Source organism: Bombyx mori, chromosome 21 (assembly GCF_030269925.1).
Source record: "Bombyx mori chromosome 21, ASM3026992v2".
In the NCBI taxonomy this organism is placed as follows: Eukaryota; Metazoa; Arthropoda; class Insecta; order Lepidoptera; family Bombycidae; genus Bombyx; species Bombyx mori.
In genome coordinates, this window is record NC_085127.1 from 11056874 (window position 1) to 11076677 (window position 19804).

Sequence of the window (19804 nt, forward strand, 5' to 3'; positions counted from 1 at the left end):
TTGTGATCTTTCTATCTACTAGTATGCCAGCAATATACTTCTTTTGTATTTCTGGGGCATTAGATGACATTAAATCTATGTGTATACAAGAAATGAAATTGAAATATGTTTTTGAAATAAATAAAAAAATCAAATACATAGTGATTTTTTTCAATTCCTATTGTTTATACTAAAATAAAACACGCAATTTTCTGTCGGTCCGTCTGTCTTTGTTCAGGCTAATTTAAACACGATCTTCGCATAATTTTTACCAGGGAAATATTAACGCATGAAAATAACTGATTTTCTTAATTGAGTGTACAGTTGAAATTTCAACAAGACTTCTATTGGAAAGAGGATTTTTCATAAATTATTGAAATGATTTCGAACTCATAAAATGGTTTAAATGAAAACGTGATGAAATGAATGATAAAATATTGTACTTTGTTCAACGCCCTCTATCGACGAACAATGTTTGCTGTAGATGGACAGATGATATCACGACCGTCCTATTGATAAGTGGTATCCTTAAACATCATAACGTAAATGCAGCATGCCGCTTTTAGTCATGGGGTCCAGTCTCTATTGTTTTGAAAAATGCTTGCGTAGAGGCTGTCGTGTTCATTTCTAGCTGTTGCCTATAAGCAATCAAAAAGAGTTGTTTTTGAATTTATCGGAAGCGGATCTTGTATGTAAAATAATTTCTAAAGCGGAAGTGCCCTTGAATGAAATTGAATTTGAATAGGTACCTATTTCTTTTTCGTTTCACGGAAAGATACATGCAAAAACAATAGGTAATGGCGGAATTATGTTAATTCAAGACATTATGTATTTGAAAAGTCTGAACTTGAGCAGAAACATTTTTATGGTCTGCAAATGCCTCACTAATTTACTTTCTCAGTACCTATTACGGAGGAAAAATATATTAAAATGTCAAGCACAAAGAAAACTTAAACGAATGGAATATCCGGAAGACATTATTCATTCATTACTGTTGCTAAAGAAACCTATCCTACAAAATGAATCAATGAAATTGTTGTGTTTATTTAACTGTCTTGGATCTTGATTGATTATGTCAACGTGAATGTTTATTAAAATTGTTTTGAGCATATCAGTTCGCTAGAAGTAGGTAATAGTGTTCTGTGATATCAGTAAAGTAACTTAATGAAGACGGTTCAGATCTAAAACGTAACATTTTTTTGTTAAAAATGTATTTAATTTAATATAATTAAAATGCAAGTATTTAAATCTTGAAGATATTTGCTGTGAAATTTTTTAACGAATATTTTTTGAGGCTAGATTAATTTACTTCAAAGTTAAGCTAACGTGATGAGAAAGTTTGTGTTTGATTACAAAGACAAACCTCTGCGATATCATTTAGAACAAAAAATAAGTTGCAGGTAAAAAAAACATTTCACGTAAAGTATTCGGATTATCTTAGAAATTAGAGTATTTTAATAGATTATCTTAGTACATATTTGAAATAGACGGTAGGGGGCATGCATTGTTGGCGTCATTGGCGAGCCGAAGCAACCTAGACTTGAACGGTCGAGGTACGGCGCCCGCCAACTTCAACCAGTCGCATGAAGTGGATCAACGGAGCGCAACGAAAAGTAATTTGTACAAAAAACTAAATTCAGGCTCATTGCGAACAGCGCGTTGTTCGTGATGTTTTGTCTGACCGCACAATATATCGTCGGTCATTGTTACTACCCGTTTTTTGTAACTATTCCGGATTGTAATGCGCCGGTAATGTGCCGCGTGCCCGTTTCGCAATACCATCCATTTTAGTCGACAAATTTAAACATACAAAATAGAGTTTATATGTTAATCAGTAAATACTTGCAGATTATAATTAATTGTGTTGTAGTCGTAAAAGAAAAGTGGATTCTTTGCAGGATATGGGAGTATTCAAGTGGTTACGTCGGTGAGTACCATTTAAATTTGTTTTTCCACTGCTGCAATCATTTTACTAGTAGTAGGTTGTTGATGAAAAATGAGAAAAATCTCGCTTTTGATGAAATCGTAACACCTGTTGCTACACATACACATACCAAACTAAAACACCATCTTTTGGCCAAAAAAGAAACTGCAAACAACTTCAATTGTATCTCACCTGAAAAATCCAATGAGAAGAGCTTTTCAATTTAAAATAATATTGATAATACTTTTAATTTAATTTAATATAAATCCTAATTTAATAAAAAGATTAGGTTCTTTTTATGTTTTTTTTTTAATTCTTGATAAGCTTATTATAACTAGAATAGTTCAATATTTTTATGATAGTTACAAAAATGTAATTTAAAAAAAATCTTATAAAATATCTGATGTTAACAGCCTAAAAAAAATTGTTGAATTAAACATTTTATATAAACTATTTACCAAAATCAAATTCTTGTGCTATGTAATTTTTTTTTAAAGTATGATGTTCTAGTGATCCCACAATCCATTCAATCAAAATTAATGAATAATAAATTACTTTTACAACTTTATTAATTATTATATTCAATAAAATATAAAAACTTTTTTTTAAGAAAACTTCCAATAAGAAACAGATTTCCCAACAAACATCCAAATGGTATGTCATCAACATTTAAACATGTAAAACTTAATCATGATTTTTGTAACAATAGCAGCTACATGTACATTGTGATGTCTCCACCTAAAATGTTGAATCATCAGATTTGTGCTCTTTTCATTATTTTTGAATGGCGATTTATTGAATGGAGGTCACCATTCACAATTGTGAGAGATGAACTATTGTAAAATTCTATGCACTTCAATTATTGAAACAAATTATTCTGGTCTAATGAAATTCGGTTTGATCAGATCTAGATTGCTCAAATGAGGTAGGTGGGGAACCTTAGAGTGGAACAAGGCAAATTAAAATACAATCTTAAATTTTATTGTCAATGGATAGCTGACTTCCGCAGAAGCGAGACGCTATGTAGATCTATGGTTTCGGGATACATGGCGGTAGCATACTTCGAAAGTTCGTACGTGGCGTGGGTAAGAACGATTATTAAATTTCTTGGCCCAAATAGCGACTACCACCTTCACGGTGTCAATTCTAAATCGACGTACCTACTTGGACGAATTTGCTATTTTTTTCTAATCCGACGGGAATCGTACAACATTAAAACATTAATTAAAGAATAATATCATAACTATATAAATTACATAGGCGGCGTGCACTTGAAACAATAATAATATAAAACAGCAAAGTCCTTATTATTTTCTTTAACGAAAACAAGGAATTGATTTCCAAATGTCAATAAATATATAAAATAAATCTATAAATATTTCAATATTACGCAACTGAAGATTATGAATTTCAAAAGTTTTATCGTTAACAACGCTTTATTAAACAAGAATAAAAATCGCGTGATAAATGAAAATTCTATACTCTTACATCAACATTAAGCTAAAAACCGCTAGTAATGCAACAATACGAGTATACTTGAAATAATTGACACACTGCCTGACAATGCGAAATTAAAATTTTTACAGTTATCAATATACCTACTTCCTTGTTATTCGGTACTCTGAATAGAAAGAAATGGAAAACGTACGGTACAAGTTTAGTAGATATTTTCGCAGCGAAGGTAATTAATATAGAGATACAGAACAAACTAGGTAGGTATTGAATTTGCGTATTCGCTAGTCAATTGTTGGCAGGGTTCTGTATAGAATCGGTAGAAGCTTTTCCGTGTTCATACCGTCTTGACCACCAAGTTTCTCGTCTGATCTACTTATTAGTGGGTCGCGATTCCAATCCGCTACTAGATCCTGCGAAGCGCTGCTCTTGCTATGGCTGGTGTAAGCAAATGCTCTCGGTTTGAACCCGTGAGCTCACCTATCCATCCATGGGAAGCTGGAATAACCCCTTAAAAAACCATCGTCTTCTCTGTTTATTAAACTTAATTTGTACCATTTCAAAGATTATCCGTCTAAATATTCACGATGGATTTGTGATACTGCATTAATACGTAATAATATTGAATCGAGTGAAATTATTACATTATACCCACATAATCTCTCCGATGCCTTATGTTACGGCGTGCATTGTAGTCTCGAGAAATACGACTGTACCCGAATAAAAATCGAGGAGCGAGTACGCAATTTGTCTAAATTAATAGGCACCTTTAACACTCTTGAAATACTATGATTATCGACGCCTTCAGCTCTAACACTAGGAGCAGGCTAATGGTCCCCGGTAACCGTATTCGTCGAACTCGGCAAAGAGTTCGACGTGAACCCTAATCCATGCATCAGCCCGCGGAGTTTCTCGCCGGATCTTCTCAGCGGTTGCGGTCGCGATTTCGATCCGGTAGTAGATTCATTCGCGAAGCAGTTGCTCTTGAGTTGGTAGGTCTCTTACGGAGGCGCTCGGGCAGCTATTAGCAAATCCCACACCTGGCTGAGTCTTTGCTCGCCCAGCTGTCCTGGTGAAACTGGAAAGGCCTCAGGGCCACCAGCAATCCTTCAATCATAAAAAAAAAACTATGATGATGGAATAATATTTATAACAATTAAAATGGCAATGTTTTATTATATTTCCTACTAATGGTGCATATTGTTATAACCTAAGCGGTCTGTGAAGCACGTGATTTTTTCCTTTTTAGTGTTTTGAGACGCCTAGATTCCCAGTGGCTGAAGTTGGTAGAATTTTAGGTATCGATAATAATCATGTAACGACCAATATTACTAGTATTTCCTATGTATTTGTTTTGAATTTTTATGTATTCTGATGACAATAAAAAAATGATTGTCAATTTTATAGTGTATATTGAATGGGAAAACGGAAACCAATAACAAAAGTCTAATTAGAGTTTTTATTTATGCTATTTCAATTAAAAGGATCCAATTGCTATTCTTATTTAAGTTAAGTTTAGTTATTAAACATCATGTGAAATCTAAAAAACTAATAGGTTTTATTTAGTATCCTAAAAACCTATCAGTTTTAATATTTTTAACACCAATTGCATGATGTCATGTACACACAACATAGGCTGTTGTGTTTTAGTTGAATTCGGTTTTGTTATATACACCAGTAACCACCTATCAGGAGAAGCCGAAATGGACATGAAAATCTATATAATTTCATAGCGCATAGAACAGCCGCTCGATTCATTTGAGACCCTAATGACATCACACGTAACGAAAATCTACCCTTTACTAACTTTTAGATAGGCGTACGAAAGTGTAAGCTAAAGTTTAGTTACTTTATAATTCAAGTTCTAATCAGAATATTGATACAGAATTATATAACAGTTTCGTTTTATTCACTAGATTATATCCGAAAGAAATGCAGTTACGACATCAATAAAAAGTTTTGTAATATTTTTAGACAGCAACGAATATTGTATATTCACAATGACAGTCTTTACCAGAGTCGCCCGATTTCTTAGTTCGGTGACTAACCGGTGCTAACTTTTTAGTTCTTTATTGAATGCTGCTTGTCTAGTGTTCCACTCTTTAACTATCCTGCAAGCGTGACGAATCTCACCTACTAACTTTCGATCTGAATTTTCGGACAGAATAAAAAGAATAAAGAGACGATTACTCTTTCGCTCGGCAATTTATTGTGCCCGATCGAACGATTTCGCGAATGTAGACTACAAAAGACTATTTTTTTTTTAAAACATGATTGATGCCTCCATTAATTACTGGGTTCAATATTGGACCTTTCGATGCATTCACTAAAACAGTATAATTGAAATTTCACTTTCACTATTTGTTGATAGCCGGCGTTCGATTATTTTCTTATTGCATTACAAATAACTAAAATTGATGGCCGGATCGGACAGTTTCTTATTTATATAAGAGGGCTATCATCGTGTCATTGGATAATGGAAATCGTATCCGAAACTACGAAATTATTTCCAATTTAATTGCTAAATTACGTAATGCATTGTTTTACTTTATTATAGCTTCCGGGTTTTTGACATTTACGCCTATTCGATTTCAAAAAGTGAAATGTTGAAACTTGGCCGTGTAAAATTTTAGTATTTGCCAATTTATTAACTGTTTTAATAGCAAATTTTACATTTTGAAATAAAATAATGATTTCTTTTCAAGAAGCACATGAACTGTAAAAATTAGAAAAGTTCTATATAAGTATTTGTTTCACTCTTATCACTGATCAAAAAGTATTGTTGTAAAATTAAAAGATGATGAAATCAATATTGCATAAAAGTATATCGAACGTCAATCCAACGAGTTGTCGTGATTATAATCACTGCTCGCCAGTTATTCCGCTCATTATTATATTCTTTTGTTAGTTTTTTTTTCTTCTTCACATTCAAATTATACAATTCGTACTATTACAAAGTCAATTCACAGAAGCACTGACTTCTCAAAAGACACTTTCCATTTTAGAACTGACGTTCGTATTTGGAGCGAGTTGAATTTTGTTTGGTCTAACCGTGAGAAAAGATCGTACCAATAATAAAAATACTAACGGTAATCCTGTTATCAAATAGACCCGATGTAAATGTGCGTATAGGTCAAGGAAATATGGAGAATGTTATTTTGATTATCGATGAATTTGTTTAAAAATAGACTTAAAATAATAGAAGGGCCCGTGGACATAATCATAAGCATGTCGCCGTCTTAATTTCTACATTTTCTGGAAAGCGAAGTTGCAATGAAATAACTGCTGTCGGGCACTATTAATCCTAATACTAGCAGCTAAATCACAGGGCACCGTACTTGTCGAAAAGTTCTTGCCGGATTTTCAGTGGGTCGCGATATTGATCCGGTAGTAAATGCATTCACGAACCGGCTACCTTGAACGTAGGAACCCTTTAAGGGTATTCGGACAGTTTTTAGCCAAATCTTATCGTCTTCACTGAGCTCTTAAGTTCGCTCATCGTGCGAGCAAACCAACCAAGTCTGGAGAAGTGGCGATCACACTTTCTCCAAAATATGGATACGCGCGAAATGCTATACTTCACCTCCTCCTGCCTGCGGAGAGAGTTTTGTCATCTGAGACTCGGACGCCAGTTGTTGAGCAACAGGTTGTTTAATCGAATCAACTCTGACAATGACATGTCCGGCGTACCGCCCCAATGCGTAGGCGAAGTCCGACGATTTCCTCCTGGACCAAAAAAAGGCTACGACGACATCATATTTCGGTAGTCACGACAAAAACGATATGAAACCGTAAAATCATTTAAAATTGTGTAGTGTATTTACATCGACATCAGCTCTGACATAGTTCTAACATTTCGAATTCATTCATACGTATGTATCAGCAGGGTCTAAAGTCGGGTCTTAAAAATTGTAATTGTTCCACTAGCGTTGAAAAAAATTACGAAAAGATACGAAAACTCTAAACGATTCCGAATAAAACCTTTTTTTTTTTAATAAATACGCCAGTATGTCTATGCTGTTTGCCCGGACGCGTCCTTTGCCTACGTTTTAGTGCTATAATAATAATAATAATAATAAAATAATAATTGTAAAAATGTCGGTGCACGGCTTGATAGCGAAAACCTACCTACCAGCCTACCAACACCATAAGAAACTTTCGTTATCCAGCTAGTTTAGAGGCCGTGTTCAGAAAGCAGACGGCACATATTGTGTGGAGTTTAGTCACTCTGGAACTCTAAAAAGAGGTTTCTTCGCCACCGCCACCAGCAGTATTTCTTAAACTTTTTATTTTTATCCTGTGTTCTTTGAATATCGTATGTACATATAATAACATTTTAATAAATACAACAATAATAATAATAAAATAATATATCTGTTACAAAAAAAAACATTTTAAGAAGTAAATAAGTAAAACAACAAAATCGAAAATGACTGATATGGAATAGCGTTGATTTGCATTCACCCCTGTCTTCTTTTGGTTTTGTACGAGATATTGATGGATTTCCAAATAAAAATAACATAATGATGACTGCTATTTTTGTTTTCAGCGTGCAATAATGTAGGTAAAGTATATTTCACTTTAAAAAATCAACATAGCATAGATAAAAGTAAAGTGTGACAGGTAGACCGTAAGAATACCTCGGCTACTCGCCGTAATCCATTAGTTTTGTCAAGTGTACTTCGTGTGCGGTGACCCGAAACAATCCCACGCTTTTGCTCACCGAACTAAGCGGAGCGACTGGTACGAACTTGGTGATACTATTTTTAAAACTTATCTTATATATAAAATTCTCGTGTCACAACGTTAGTTACTATACTCCTCTGAAACGGTTTGACCGATTCTTATGAGATTTTAATGAGCTGAGAATAAGTGATAAGGGTTGTCCACCCTAACATTAATTTTTTATTTTATGGACATTTTTTTTTTGTTATATTGAGGCATTACGTGATTGAATGAGGTTTTGTTATTTTTATATTCCCTCATCGTTCACAGCGCTTCATGTCTCTTTCACTCATTTACCACATCCTTTCACACTTACAATAAGTTAGCTTTTTTTTTCTACGCTAGAAATTCCCTAGAAATCTTATATGTATATGGCAAAACAACATTTGCCGGGTCAGCTAGTTTAAATATAAAATCATGATCACTGTGTGAGCTAGTGGCATCTACGCTATGGTCTTGACGAGATACAGTATCGGTAAACGCCTAGCACCATATGTGCCGAAAAATAACATTTAATAGCGGAATATCAATATTTATAAGTAAGTGATGTTAATGCTGTCATTCACCTATTGGATGTAGATAAAACATCAGCCCTATTATTGTCACACTACCGGCCCGCACGCACCATAACAATCCCACGCACATTCCCATTTATGGGTTCAGTTTCCACCCTTGCGCCTAATTTTCGGGTCGGTAACTGGAAATAATTTCGGGCCACAAGTAATCATTACGGCCTAAAAGAAAAGGTCTGTTTAGATAATTACCATACCCTAAAGACTTCAATGCTAAATGCTATTAACGAACTTTTACGTACATTATAACTTCTAAAGATGTTTTACGTGCGTATAAAAAATATTAACAACGCGTTTCTCATTACGTGCCTGTCGAACTACTATCTGTTGTTCATTGTTACAGTTTGATGGTAAAGATTTTTTTCCAGTCGTTGACTTGGAACTTAACGTAAACCTTGTATCATAATGTACCATAAGTAAATTAACTATGTTAACGAATTTAATCTTTTTTTAACATCGGAGAACACGAGTCGGTTATGAAATACAACTTAATTTTAACATTTTTAATGGCCTTGTTATTTCAGACACGAAGTCATTTTAATCTTGATAGCGATAATTTGAATTAATTTAACAAATTTTACGTTGTTCATTTAGTATTGCCCTGAAATTTTGCTAATTGCTAATTGTTATTACTGTCTGTGCAATCAGTCGTTTGACCCACATGACGGTGAGCGGTCACTGTCGCTGTAATTATTCTACGGACTATGCCTATGCTGTCCCATAATATTTTTTAATCTCTAACATAAGGCAAACTAGTGCAGAAATTTGTGTCAGAAATCTTGAAATTCGAGGGAAATATCGAAAATTTTGCTAATTGCTAATTGTTATTACTGTCAGTGCAGTCAGTCGTTTGATCCACATGACGGTGAGCGGTCATTGTCGCCGTAATTATTCTACGGACTATGCCTATGCTGTCCCATAATATGTTTTTTATCTCTAACATAAGGCAAACTAGTGCAGAAATTTGTGTCAGAAAACTTGAAATTCGAGGGAAATATCGAACATACAAATTATAAATAAACACAGGCTAGGAGCTAAATCGTACACAACAGATGTCAAATTCAAATATCCTTAATGGTAAATCAATTATTAAATACTGTAGCTTGTGGGCTTGTAATAGCGTTTCTATTTCATAAATGCCCACCAAAACGTTATTACAATACATATGTCCATTAAGTAACTGAATTGTGGAATTTTCTTTTGGTTTTATTTTCTCAGATTTTTAATCGAAGTTTCCATCTATTTAATACATATGTCAATTACAAATTCTGTACTGTTTGTTTACTTATTTTAGGGAACGTGTGACTGTGACCACTCGTCACAGCGTCAGCCCGACGTCCACAGTTCCAGAGGAACAGAATGCACGAGACCCGCAAATAAACGCCGTCCGCACTGAAGAGTACAAACGTGATTTAGCGGAGTTCCAAGCCAGACGTTCTATTGGGAACAGAGATCTACAAGAAACTCCGGTTAAAGAAAAACGTTCACGACACTCTCTTCCGGTTTCGTGCACCGACTGTTCCGCAGATCACGATAACACCTTCAACTATGAAAAAAAATCCGCTATCAAATACAAAAAGAAACAAGATCAGCGCAATCGAAGTACAACACCAGAGAAAGTGTACGAAGGCGTTCCGAACATACAATTTTTGTTCCAGAACCAAGTGTTCATGCCCGGGAATATGTTTCCGAACCCTTCGTATTCTGAACCCCATAAGACCCACCACCGCACCCGACGACACGTCTGTCGATCTCCCGATTTGGATTTCGTTGCTCAGAAACACATTGACTTCCACGAGGATGATCAGGTTGATTCGCCACCTGATTTCTACAAGAATAGTTCCTTGCCTTTTGAAACGAAAGACTTTCTGGGAACTTCCAGAATATTCCACGAAGAGGTGGACGGCTTGAATAAAGCGGGCGACGTGAAATCCTTCAATAATTCGGAATCCGAAAGTGTCAACAAAGATGACAGCTGTGAAGATAAGCTATGGGAGGTAATGAGCGAGTTGAAGAACTTTGATCAATGGGCGGATGAGCAGTTGGTTAGGTCACCAAACACGACCAAATCAGATGACAGCAAGGTCGGTTTATGGTTAAAATCATCTGCTTGATAATTTATGAACTTGGAACTGATTTTTAGTTTTATTTGTAGAGCGATACGAGCGCTTTTGGTTTGCCAATTGCGAGTGCCAGGAGTCTCGACATGACAATAGATAAGGCTAAGACGTGGAATAACGGCAAGTGGGGTGTAGTTCCGGTTCAGATTAAGAAGTTGGTCGGTGTAACCGCTCAACATGTTAGGAAGAAACGGAACACCGAGATTAATATATTACGGTAAGATTGTCAATGGAACTGGTACGTAAATAATAATGTGTTATTGTGTTAGACTCATTTCTTCCGTGCCGTTAACAGCGCCACCCACTGAGTTTCACGCCGAGTTTCTTAACGGGTCGCGATTCCGATCCAGCAGTAGATTCTGCGAAGCACTGATCTTGCTAGGGCTAGTATTAGCAATTCTCTCAGGTTGTTCTTGTGAGCTCACCTACCGGTCCGCGCGAAGTTGGAATAGTCCCTTAGACTACCAACGATTAAAAAACTGCGTTCGCTTTGATTTGCTCATAATTTTGTTTCACATAATATCAATTTGAGTTGTCGACTATTTAGAACTAAACTGTGCAAAATGCAAATGGTAATACGGTTTCCTAAGAGCCCGTACGAACGAATATCTGTAACGATACGGTGTTGTCGCGTTTAAATAAAAATAAAAAATAAGCTTTCAGACTCGAAGTTATTGGGAAACACGAAATGCGGGTCTTTAATCTGTTGTTGCGCGGTATACCAATAATTATACAATCACCCGAAAACACGATTACAACAATTCCATTTGAATACTGACTTTATCAGAGAGGATTTAAGTAATTTACATAGAAAATTCAGGAAGCCGTTGTTGCTCTAGACAGAAGGTCGATTTAATAGCTCACCTGGTGTTAGCGATTACCACGAGCAGTAAACCCCTGTACATCAGCAGGACAATCTTTAAACTGTACAATTGATATTTCAACCGCGTGTATAGAAATAAGCCAGGTAGTTCACGTTGTCATCTACAGACATCTAGAACGTAAATGCCGCCCTCCACCTTCAGACATGAGTTGTAAGGTTTCATTTGGTAGGGCGGTGGTACCTACCCGTGCGGACTCAAGACGTCCTACCACCAGTAATCACGCAAATTATAATTTTGTGGGTTTCATTTTATATTACACGATGTTATTCCTTCGCCGTAGAAGTCAATCGTGAGCATTTGTTAAATACGTATTATTATTATTATACATTGGAAAAATGGTACCCGCCTGCGGGATTCGAACACCGGTGCATCGCTAGATACGAATACAGCGGACGTCTTATTGTTTAGGCCACGACGACTGCAATTACCATTTTAATAACACGTAAACCGTGAGCTCTGAGTTTACACAAGGAATAACAAAAACTAAATATAATAGAATTCGTGTGTGTGATTGGTACTTGCTAGTATCTCATTCTTTCGGTTCCTCAAGCGTTTGTTTTGTTACCGCCACTTTCTGAGTTTCATTTCCATTCTAGCAACTTTTATATTACAACGGTGCTGAAGTGGTTTTCACTTTGAAACACATGTACGACACGACTCCATAGTAAATAAGCATATTATATTGAGTTACAGTGTATTCGCGTTAAAAAGTTGATGAGCTTAGCTAACTGCGTCAGCGTTATTAAAAGTTTTTTTTTTTAATACATGCTTGTTTATTTCAGAAAATGTCGTCACCCGAACATTATCTTATTGATGGGCCTGTATCCGGATGCACAGAACAACATTCACTTAATCTGCGAACGATGCGTCGATACCTTATATGGAATTATTCACGAAAAGGTATTTTGATGTTTAATATTTTTTATATATTTTGTAATTTTTTTCTAATTTAATTTATAATAAGTGGTTGTCTCTGGCGACTATTAAGTTAACCGACCCTATGCAAGTTGTGTATATGTCTTTATTTAAGTTAAATTTTAATTTGAGTAGATTATAAACAAACAAAGGAATAAAAAGTACATGATGTTCACTACATTTTTTTTTTTTAATTTATCAAGAAGTTACAACGGGATACAAAATCGGAAACGTCTAGAATTTTATATATCTATTCTAAAAACTAACATGTTAGAATTATTTTAATAGGTTAGTGAGGGTAGTTACGAAAAATTAAAAAAAAATCATGACGTCCCCGCCATTTTTAAATATATATTTTTCCTTTTAATGCTACCAATGCTACATGACTATCACGACCACTCTGTCAAGGGTGACATGATTGAAAAGAAGATATATATTGCCGTTGACTGTCTATGGCCAGGGTGAACCAATTAGCAGTCGTGTCGAGACGCGCAAAGATGACTAACGCCTTAAATGTACTGGTGTCCTATTGCTCAGTTGCATGATCAGGCGTTAACCCACGTTTAATGCCTTCTTTAGTTTTGTAGCCAGACGATCTCTTCTCAGTGTACTTAGTGCGAGTTTCTGCTCTCGATAGTGTAAAAGTTAAGCCAATTTTGTATGCAGTTGGAACAGCGCCCCTAGCGGCAAACGTACGCAAACAATCCCATTCCCTACAAATATGAGCTAACTTTTACGCTATCGAGAACGTTAAAAAACTCGCACTAAGAACACAGAGCTCCTTTACGCATCTCCATCATAATCAGCTGATGAATGCAGCTCCGTTATAGCAGGCAGTCGGTCTGCACTCATATGTATTAAAGAATGGCCTTGCAAACTTTATAAAACTGAATGCTATTTCATTACATATTTGTGACATCATTAAACTGCTGTGAAAAGTACAATGAATAGGACACACTAATGTAAAACGATTAGCCTCGTATGACGTCATACGTTTTGATTGGTTTCAAAATAAAGTGAGAGTTATTAAATTTTATTTAGTGATTTAAAATATGAACCTGATCTAATGTTTTGTTTATTTCACGTGTACCTTATCACAGTCATTACTCAAGAAGTTATTTTCGAAGCTTATGTTTGTGGGAACAGCCATATATTCGTTTACAGGATTATTTGTTTATTTTTAATACATGCTAAATTTATTTATATCATTTGCATTGAATTTTAAACTCGTTCTTTGTAGTACGGTACCCTTTACGGGCATGCGTTTATTCATTTATTTTGTTATAATCTCTTAGGTCCAGTTTGTTGTTTTCAGGGTCGCATACTAAGCGCACAGACGGCGGTGCAGTACGCACTGGACATATCGAATGCTCTAGTTTTCTTGCGAATGCAAGGTTTCATACACACGGAACTGAACAGCGCGTGTGTAATGATAACGGATCACGACACGGCCAAGCTGGTCGACGTGGGTCCCTGTACGAAGGCGCCGAGAACATTACTCAAACGAGAGAAAGAATATGAGGTATACAACCCCGAACCGCAGTATGAGGCCATCCAAGGTTTGTAGCAAGATATGTATTGTATAATTGATTCTACGTGGTTACTGCTCGCCAAAACTAAATAATTCGGAATGCAGCCGATGATTTTTTTTTTATTGTTAACATATTTTGTAATGTATGAAAAATAATTTATTTAACTAATAACACTTTTCACACTTTATTTAAAAAAAACTTGAAGCACTTAAACGTTAATGACGAGGTTTCATCAGTTATATATTTACAAAGAAGTTATATATTTGTTTATAAATAAGATCACTGACGTGACGAACTGACGACGCGCTGATCCTAATCGTGCAATACGATCTTGTTATCGCCAACGTCCATACCATGTTGAATACACCGGTTCTCGTCCGATCACCGAAGTCAAGCAACATCGGGCGTGGTCAGTACTTGGATGGGTGTCCGCCTGGGAACACCACGTGATGTTGGCTTTTTGCGTTGTTTTCTTTTGGTAACTGATAATAATACACTGATCTTCCTCGTGCAATACGACCGTTCCATCGCCAACGTCCATACCATGTTGAATACACCGGTTCTCGTCCGATCACCGAAGTCAAGCAACATCGGGCGTGGTCAGTACTTGGATGGGTGACCGCCTGGGAACACCACGTGATGTTGGCTTTTTGCTTTGTTTTATTTTGGTAACTTGTGACGACACGCAGATTTTCTCCGTGCAATACGACCGTTTCATCGCCAACGTCCATACCATGTTGAATACACCGGTTCTCGTCCGATCACCGAAGTCAAGCAACATCGGGCGTGGTCAGTACTTGGATGGGTGACCGCCTGGGAACACCACGTGATGTTGGCTTTTTGCGTTGTTTTCTTTTGGTAACTGATAATAATACACTGATCTTCCTCGTGCAATACGACCGTTCCATCGCCAACGTCCACACCATGTTGAATACACCGGTTCTCGTCCGATCACCGAAGTCAAGCAACATCGGGCGTGGTCAGTACTTGGATGGGTGACCGCCTGGGAACACCACGTGATGTTGGCTTTTTGCGTTGTTTTCTTTTGGTAACTGATAATAATACACTGATCTTCCTCGTGCAATACGACCGTTCCATCGCCAACGTCCATATCATGTTGAATACACCGGTTCTCGTCCGATCACCGAAGTCAAGCAACATCGGGCGTGGTCAGTACTTGGATGGGTGACCGCCTGGGAACACCACGTGATGTTGGCTTTTTGCTTTGTTTTCTTTTGGTAACTTGTGACGACACGCAGATTTTCTCCGTGCAATAAATATAAATATAAATATAAATAAATATAAATATTTACTAACAATCACGCCACGTTAACTGGTCCCGTGATAAGTTCGTAAAGAACTTGTGTTACAGGTACCAGATAACGGAAATAAATGTAAGATTTTTATTATACACATACATATATTTAATATACATCCATAACCCTGGAAAAGACATTTATATTTACCATACAAATATCTTCCCTTGGCGGGATTCGAACCCGCGACCCCCTTGTGTAGTGACCATGTCACTTACCACTACACCAAGCGGCCGTTATACGTTAATACGACGTTAATACGACCGTTTCATCGCCAACATCCATACCATGTTGAATACACCGGTTCTCGTCCGATCACCGAAGTCAAGCAACATCGGGCGTGGTCAGTACTTGGATGGGTGACCGCCTGGGAACACCACGTGATGTTGGCTTTTTGCTTTTTCTTTTGGTAACTCATAATAATACACCATAGATTATACACTTAATATATTTGAGATAGATGCGCAACTCTCATTTTTATTTTTGCTTTAGTTAGAGCCCGGGACAGCAGGCGTCGCTGCTGTCGATTATTAGTCTCCCTACCCCCCACCAGGTGGCTTTTTTAGTAATTTTAATATTTTTTATCATTAACTCTCTTTATGAAAAAACCTTATCGTTTAGAATCGCTGAAATTCCCGGTAGTACTTATGAAATATTAAAGAACGTTTGATTGTGTTCAGCATTCTAATCGATAAGACCTTTTCATACAGAGAGAAAACAGTTTTTTTAAATAAAAAGCTGTAATTCTCTGTAAGCTATTTAATTTCCCTATATTACAAACAATTTACTGTTAAAAGATAGTATGAACGTACAATTGTATAAAATTTCGAATAACAATAACTCCTCTAGATTAATCCTACTAGAGTACTTAATAACATTAAATCGAAAGTTATCTAAAAGTTAATTAAGTCTAGATAATCAAATCATTCAATGTCACTTAAGTCATTTGTGCGAAATATAAACATGTCAGCTTTCCATTACAAACATAGTAGACAATTTGAATTAAATTTAATAAATTTGTTTCTTAACTATAGCAGTTCTTGCTTAAAGTTGATCGTGACAGATCATGACCTTGTATGAAAATATTACATCTATAAACACTACCTATGCTTCGTCATACAATAATTGTCATTTATACTAGCATTGTAGAGATAATACACACACTAAAGTGAATACTAAATTATTCTTAGCATTCTTATAAACATTTAGAAATTTAAGAAACGATTAACCCACAATCATGTTCATAACATGTGACATTTTGTTCTGCACAAACGTTTTATTACATGATTTGAAAAACAAAAAATGTTTAAAAAATGTAATGATGATTTAAAGTACTCTTAAATATTGATAGTTTGTACTTAATGACGCTTATAGTAATCTTAGACATGATTACATTAGTTATACTTTTATTCCCTATCTAAATTATTTCTATTCTGACGTTTCTGATGCTTTAGCTTTGGTAATACTAGATGAAACAAACAGCAGATTGAAAGAAAATCATCTTAAAGTTAATTACATTCATTACAAACCATTAGTTTACATTTTGTTACAAAAGAAACTGGTGTTCGTTACATGCAAATGAATTATAAACATACACATGCAAACATAAAATGTAAATTTATCTTTTAATCCAAATTAAATGTACACTAATATTACATCTAAATAATAGAAAGGGTTTCGAAAATTTTTATTTCACTCAACAGCAGACGAGCACGCAACCCGGCCCATGATAAGTGGTCACCAGTGCTTATAAACTTCAGCAGTGCCATAGGGGTTGCTGTCTATCACTTAAGTTTTAATAAATTATTAATATACTCAGTCACAAGCATATTGATTTCACATAATGAAAATGTAAGAAACATAATCATGTTTGGGCATTTTCATTTATATCTGCTCATACAGAAAACACAACTTAGCAAATATATTCCACAGTTAATCTAAATAATTGCAAATAATGCTTTTAAAGACCGTTGACTTTTGATCATTAATTAAAATCATCTTCTCGTAGAATTTACAAAAGGTTATTTACAAAAATTTATATCAGTATATTTTCATATATTACTAACTTACTAATTACAACTATTCAAACGTAATAGTATAACTATAAGAACTAAACAACCTATTTTAAAACAAAATTGGCATCAATTTAGTTCTTAAGAACTATTTCAATTATTAATTTATAAATTATATCATATTTAAAAAAAATTAAGATCCCTTGTGAGTTCACATTCCTTGCTGAATCAGTTTCTCTTCTGAAACGGAGAAACAAAGTATCTTAAGTATGTAACAAATATTGAAAAAATACGACCATGAAAAATTTAGTGTTAATGTAATCATACTTACAAATTAATATATATAACACACTCTGGTTCAAATATAGTGCATCAATCTTTTCATGTTTCAGACATTTTAGTGCTCCTTATAATTTTTCTATAAAATTTTGTCATTATCAAACCTTTGTCTACAAAAATAAAAACATTATTTTATATTGGGTAGAAGGATGAACGTGGTCACAGGCCACTTGGTGTAACTTAGTTATCAAACACCAGGAAACAAAACGTGAATGCCATCATCTAACTTTGGATGTGAGATCAATTGTGCTGTATTTTATTTAAACAGGAAAGCATGACTGATTCATCATTCCAAAAAACTAGTTCGGGCCCACTTGACAATAAGCATATAATACGCTGAGTTGCAAAACATAAATACTTCCACCCACTCGAGACAATTTTATTATCTGAGGTGTGTGTGTGATAGTACGAGACTTAATACCGACTGTTTTGATCAAAACTTAACATATATGATAGCTAGGCAGCAGAAATAGGAAGGACCATTAGTTGGTGCTAATTCATTTAATTATATTATGAATAATAATTCTGTTAGCAAATAATATACCGGGAAAATAGTGTAAACTCACCGTTATCAAGGCATCCGAAATAGCATTTCATTTTCGATCTTCGAGGCATGCTGATTTTTAATAATAAACATTCTGTAAGAAATGAAAATAGTTACACAGGCTTACGAAACGCTAACGAAGAAAAAAGTATTGGAGCCAAGTTATGTCTAAAGAGAATTCAAAACAGAGTTTCTCAATGTCTAATCGTCTAATATTCTCATAAAGCTAAAAGTTGCTCTAAATTAATACTACAACGTAAAATAACTCACACCAAGACCAAAAAAAAACGATTTAAAAAATTAAATCGTTACATTTTGAAAACTTTTTTTTTTTTTTTTGAGATTGTTTTACGGCCCTGGAATTTTGAAAACTTCAAAGCAGTGTTTCCACTTACGTTTTTTTTAACACATTTTACCCTAGTTTCTTTTGAATTTACCCTAAAATTTCCTAGACAACTTTCATAAATCCTTTATATAGAAAGCGTAAATAAAATACAGAAAATAAACCACAGCATATTATTTAATGTAGGTATATATAATATAAACGCCCCCAGAAGATCATAGATCTATAGGATTAGAATTTTCAAGGAAGTCGACGCATTGCTTTTATATTCTTTTGCTGCACAACCTAACACTGTTCGGTTCTAAAATTGAGCAATTGTTTGCTGGCAAAGTTGGGAACTTTCTATGAAGCAAGCCGTTCAGGGTTTCATTAGAAAGCCTGTTTCTTTTGTCAGTTTTTAAATTTGAGAACACTGAATAATCTTTCCACCTCAGTCTTTGAAGAAGGAACTGCTAGCAAAAGTGAAATGACAATTACAAGGTTTTCGTAAATGAAATTACCATGATAATCTTTCATGGTACATGAAGTACCTGTATATTACAATACAAGTAAGTTCTGGTGACATCAACGAAAATAGGTAAATAAAAATTTGGCGGATTATACTTATTGGGATTCTGGGGAATCCCTAAGAAAAAGCAGTGACTTAATCTATGATTTACTTTACTAGAGGGTTACTGTTGAATCAAACCTTTATAGTTTTTATACACAACTCTGTTTTATTCTTTTACTTGTCAACTCGACTTAATGTCATTCTCTCTCCATAAAATAAAATGTTCATTGTTTTACTTTAATTATCGTTTATTTTAAAATTCACAACAGTTACTAGTATAGGCTTTGCTTTTTATCCCGAAATATCCTAAATCCTGGTATTTTTTAAATTGTCTTTATCATCCAAAATATCAGCTATTTTTCCCTAAAAAAGGGAGAATTCCCTAAAAGTGGAAGCACTGCTTCAAAGTACGCTACATTTTTTATTGAGTCAGAACTCATATCTGCCATCTAGTGAGTTTATTAGATCATTAATGCCTAAAAGTTACAAAAATGACGTCGCCACAGGAGTAAGATGACGCTAGTTGTATGTTATTTTCCTTTGTATGGGAGTTGCACCCCCCTGTAATACACTGATCTTCCTCGTGCAATACGACCG

The 19804-nt window shown here is 35.1% G+C and overlaps 1 protein-coding gene, 1 long non-coding RNA gene and 6 other non-coding genes across 14 annotated transcripts in view; 7 read left to right on the forward strand and 1 right to left on the reverse strand.

The window, feature by feature from the left end:
* The first annotated feature begins 754 nt into the window (after positions 1 to 754).
* LOC101744858 (uncharacterized) overlaps positions 755 to 19804 on the forward strand; it is a 41265-nt gene continuing 22215 nt past the window's right edge. The window contains exons 1-6 of one of the 7 annotated variants that reach the window (XM_062674750.1): positions 755 to 773; positions 1878 to 1906; positions 9947 to 10736; positions 10808 to 10989; positions 12439 to 12556; positions 13887 to 14130. In XM_062674750.1, coding sequence (XP_062530734.1) covers positions 1881 to 1906; positions 9947 to 10736; positions 10808 to 10989; positions 12439 to 12556; positions 13887 to 14130 — 1360 coding nt within the window. In that variant the 5' untranslated portion in view covers positions 755 to 773; positions 1878 to 1880. The other 6 variants (XM_004929657.5, XM_038018530.2, XM_021350243.3 and 3 more) reach the window with 6 other exon arrangements.
* Positions 14443 to 14561, forward strand: LOC119630189 (5S ribosomal RNA). Its single transcript, XR_005245975.1, has one exon. It is a non-coding gene; the product is annotated as a 5S ribosomal RNA (ribosomal RNA).
* Positions 14633 to 14751, forward strand: LOC119630149 (5S ribosomal RNA). The gene has a single exon (XR_005245940.1). It is a non-coding gene; the product is annotated as a 5S ribosomal RNA (ribosomal RNA).
* On the forward strand, positions 14823 to 14941 carry LOC119630158 (5S ribosomal RNA). The gene has a single exon (XR_005245944.1). It is a non-coding gene; the product is annotated as a 5S ribosomal RNA (ribosomal RNA).
* On the forward strand, positions 15013 to 15131 carry LOC119630190 (5S ribosomal RNA). Its single transcript, XR_005245976.1, has one exon. It is a non-coding gene; the product is annotated as a 5S ribosomal RNA (ribosomal RNA).
* On the forward strand, positions 15203 to 15321 carry LOC119630191 (5S ribosomal RNA). Its single transcript, XR_005245977.1, has one exon. It is a non-coding gene; the product is annotated as a 5S ribosomal RNA (ribosomal RNA).
* On the forward strand, positions 15693 to 15811 carry LOC119630184 (5S ribosomal RNA). The gene has a single exon (XR_005245970.1). It is a non-coding gene; the product is annotated as a 5S ribosomal RNA (ribosomal RNA).
* Positions 16164 to 19794, reverse strand: LOC134200875 (uncharacterized). Its single transcript, XR_009975969.1, has 3 exons — positions 18337 to 19794; positions 17763 to 17880; positions 16164 to 17671 (listed from the first exon to the last, which is right to left on the reverse strand). It is a non-coding gene; the product is annotated as an uncharacterized LOC134200875 (long non-coding RNA).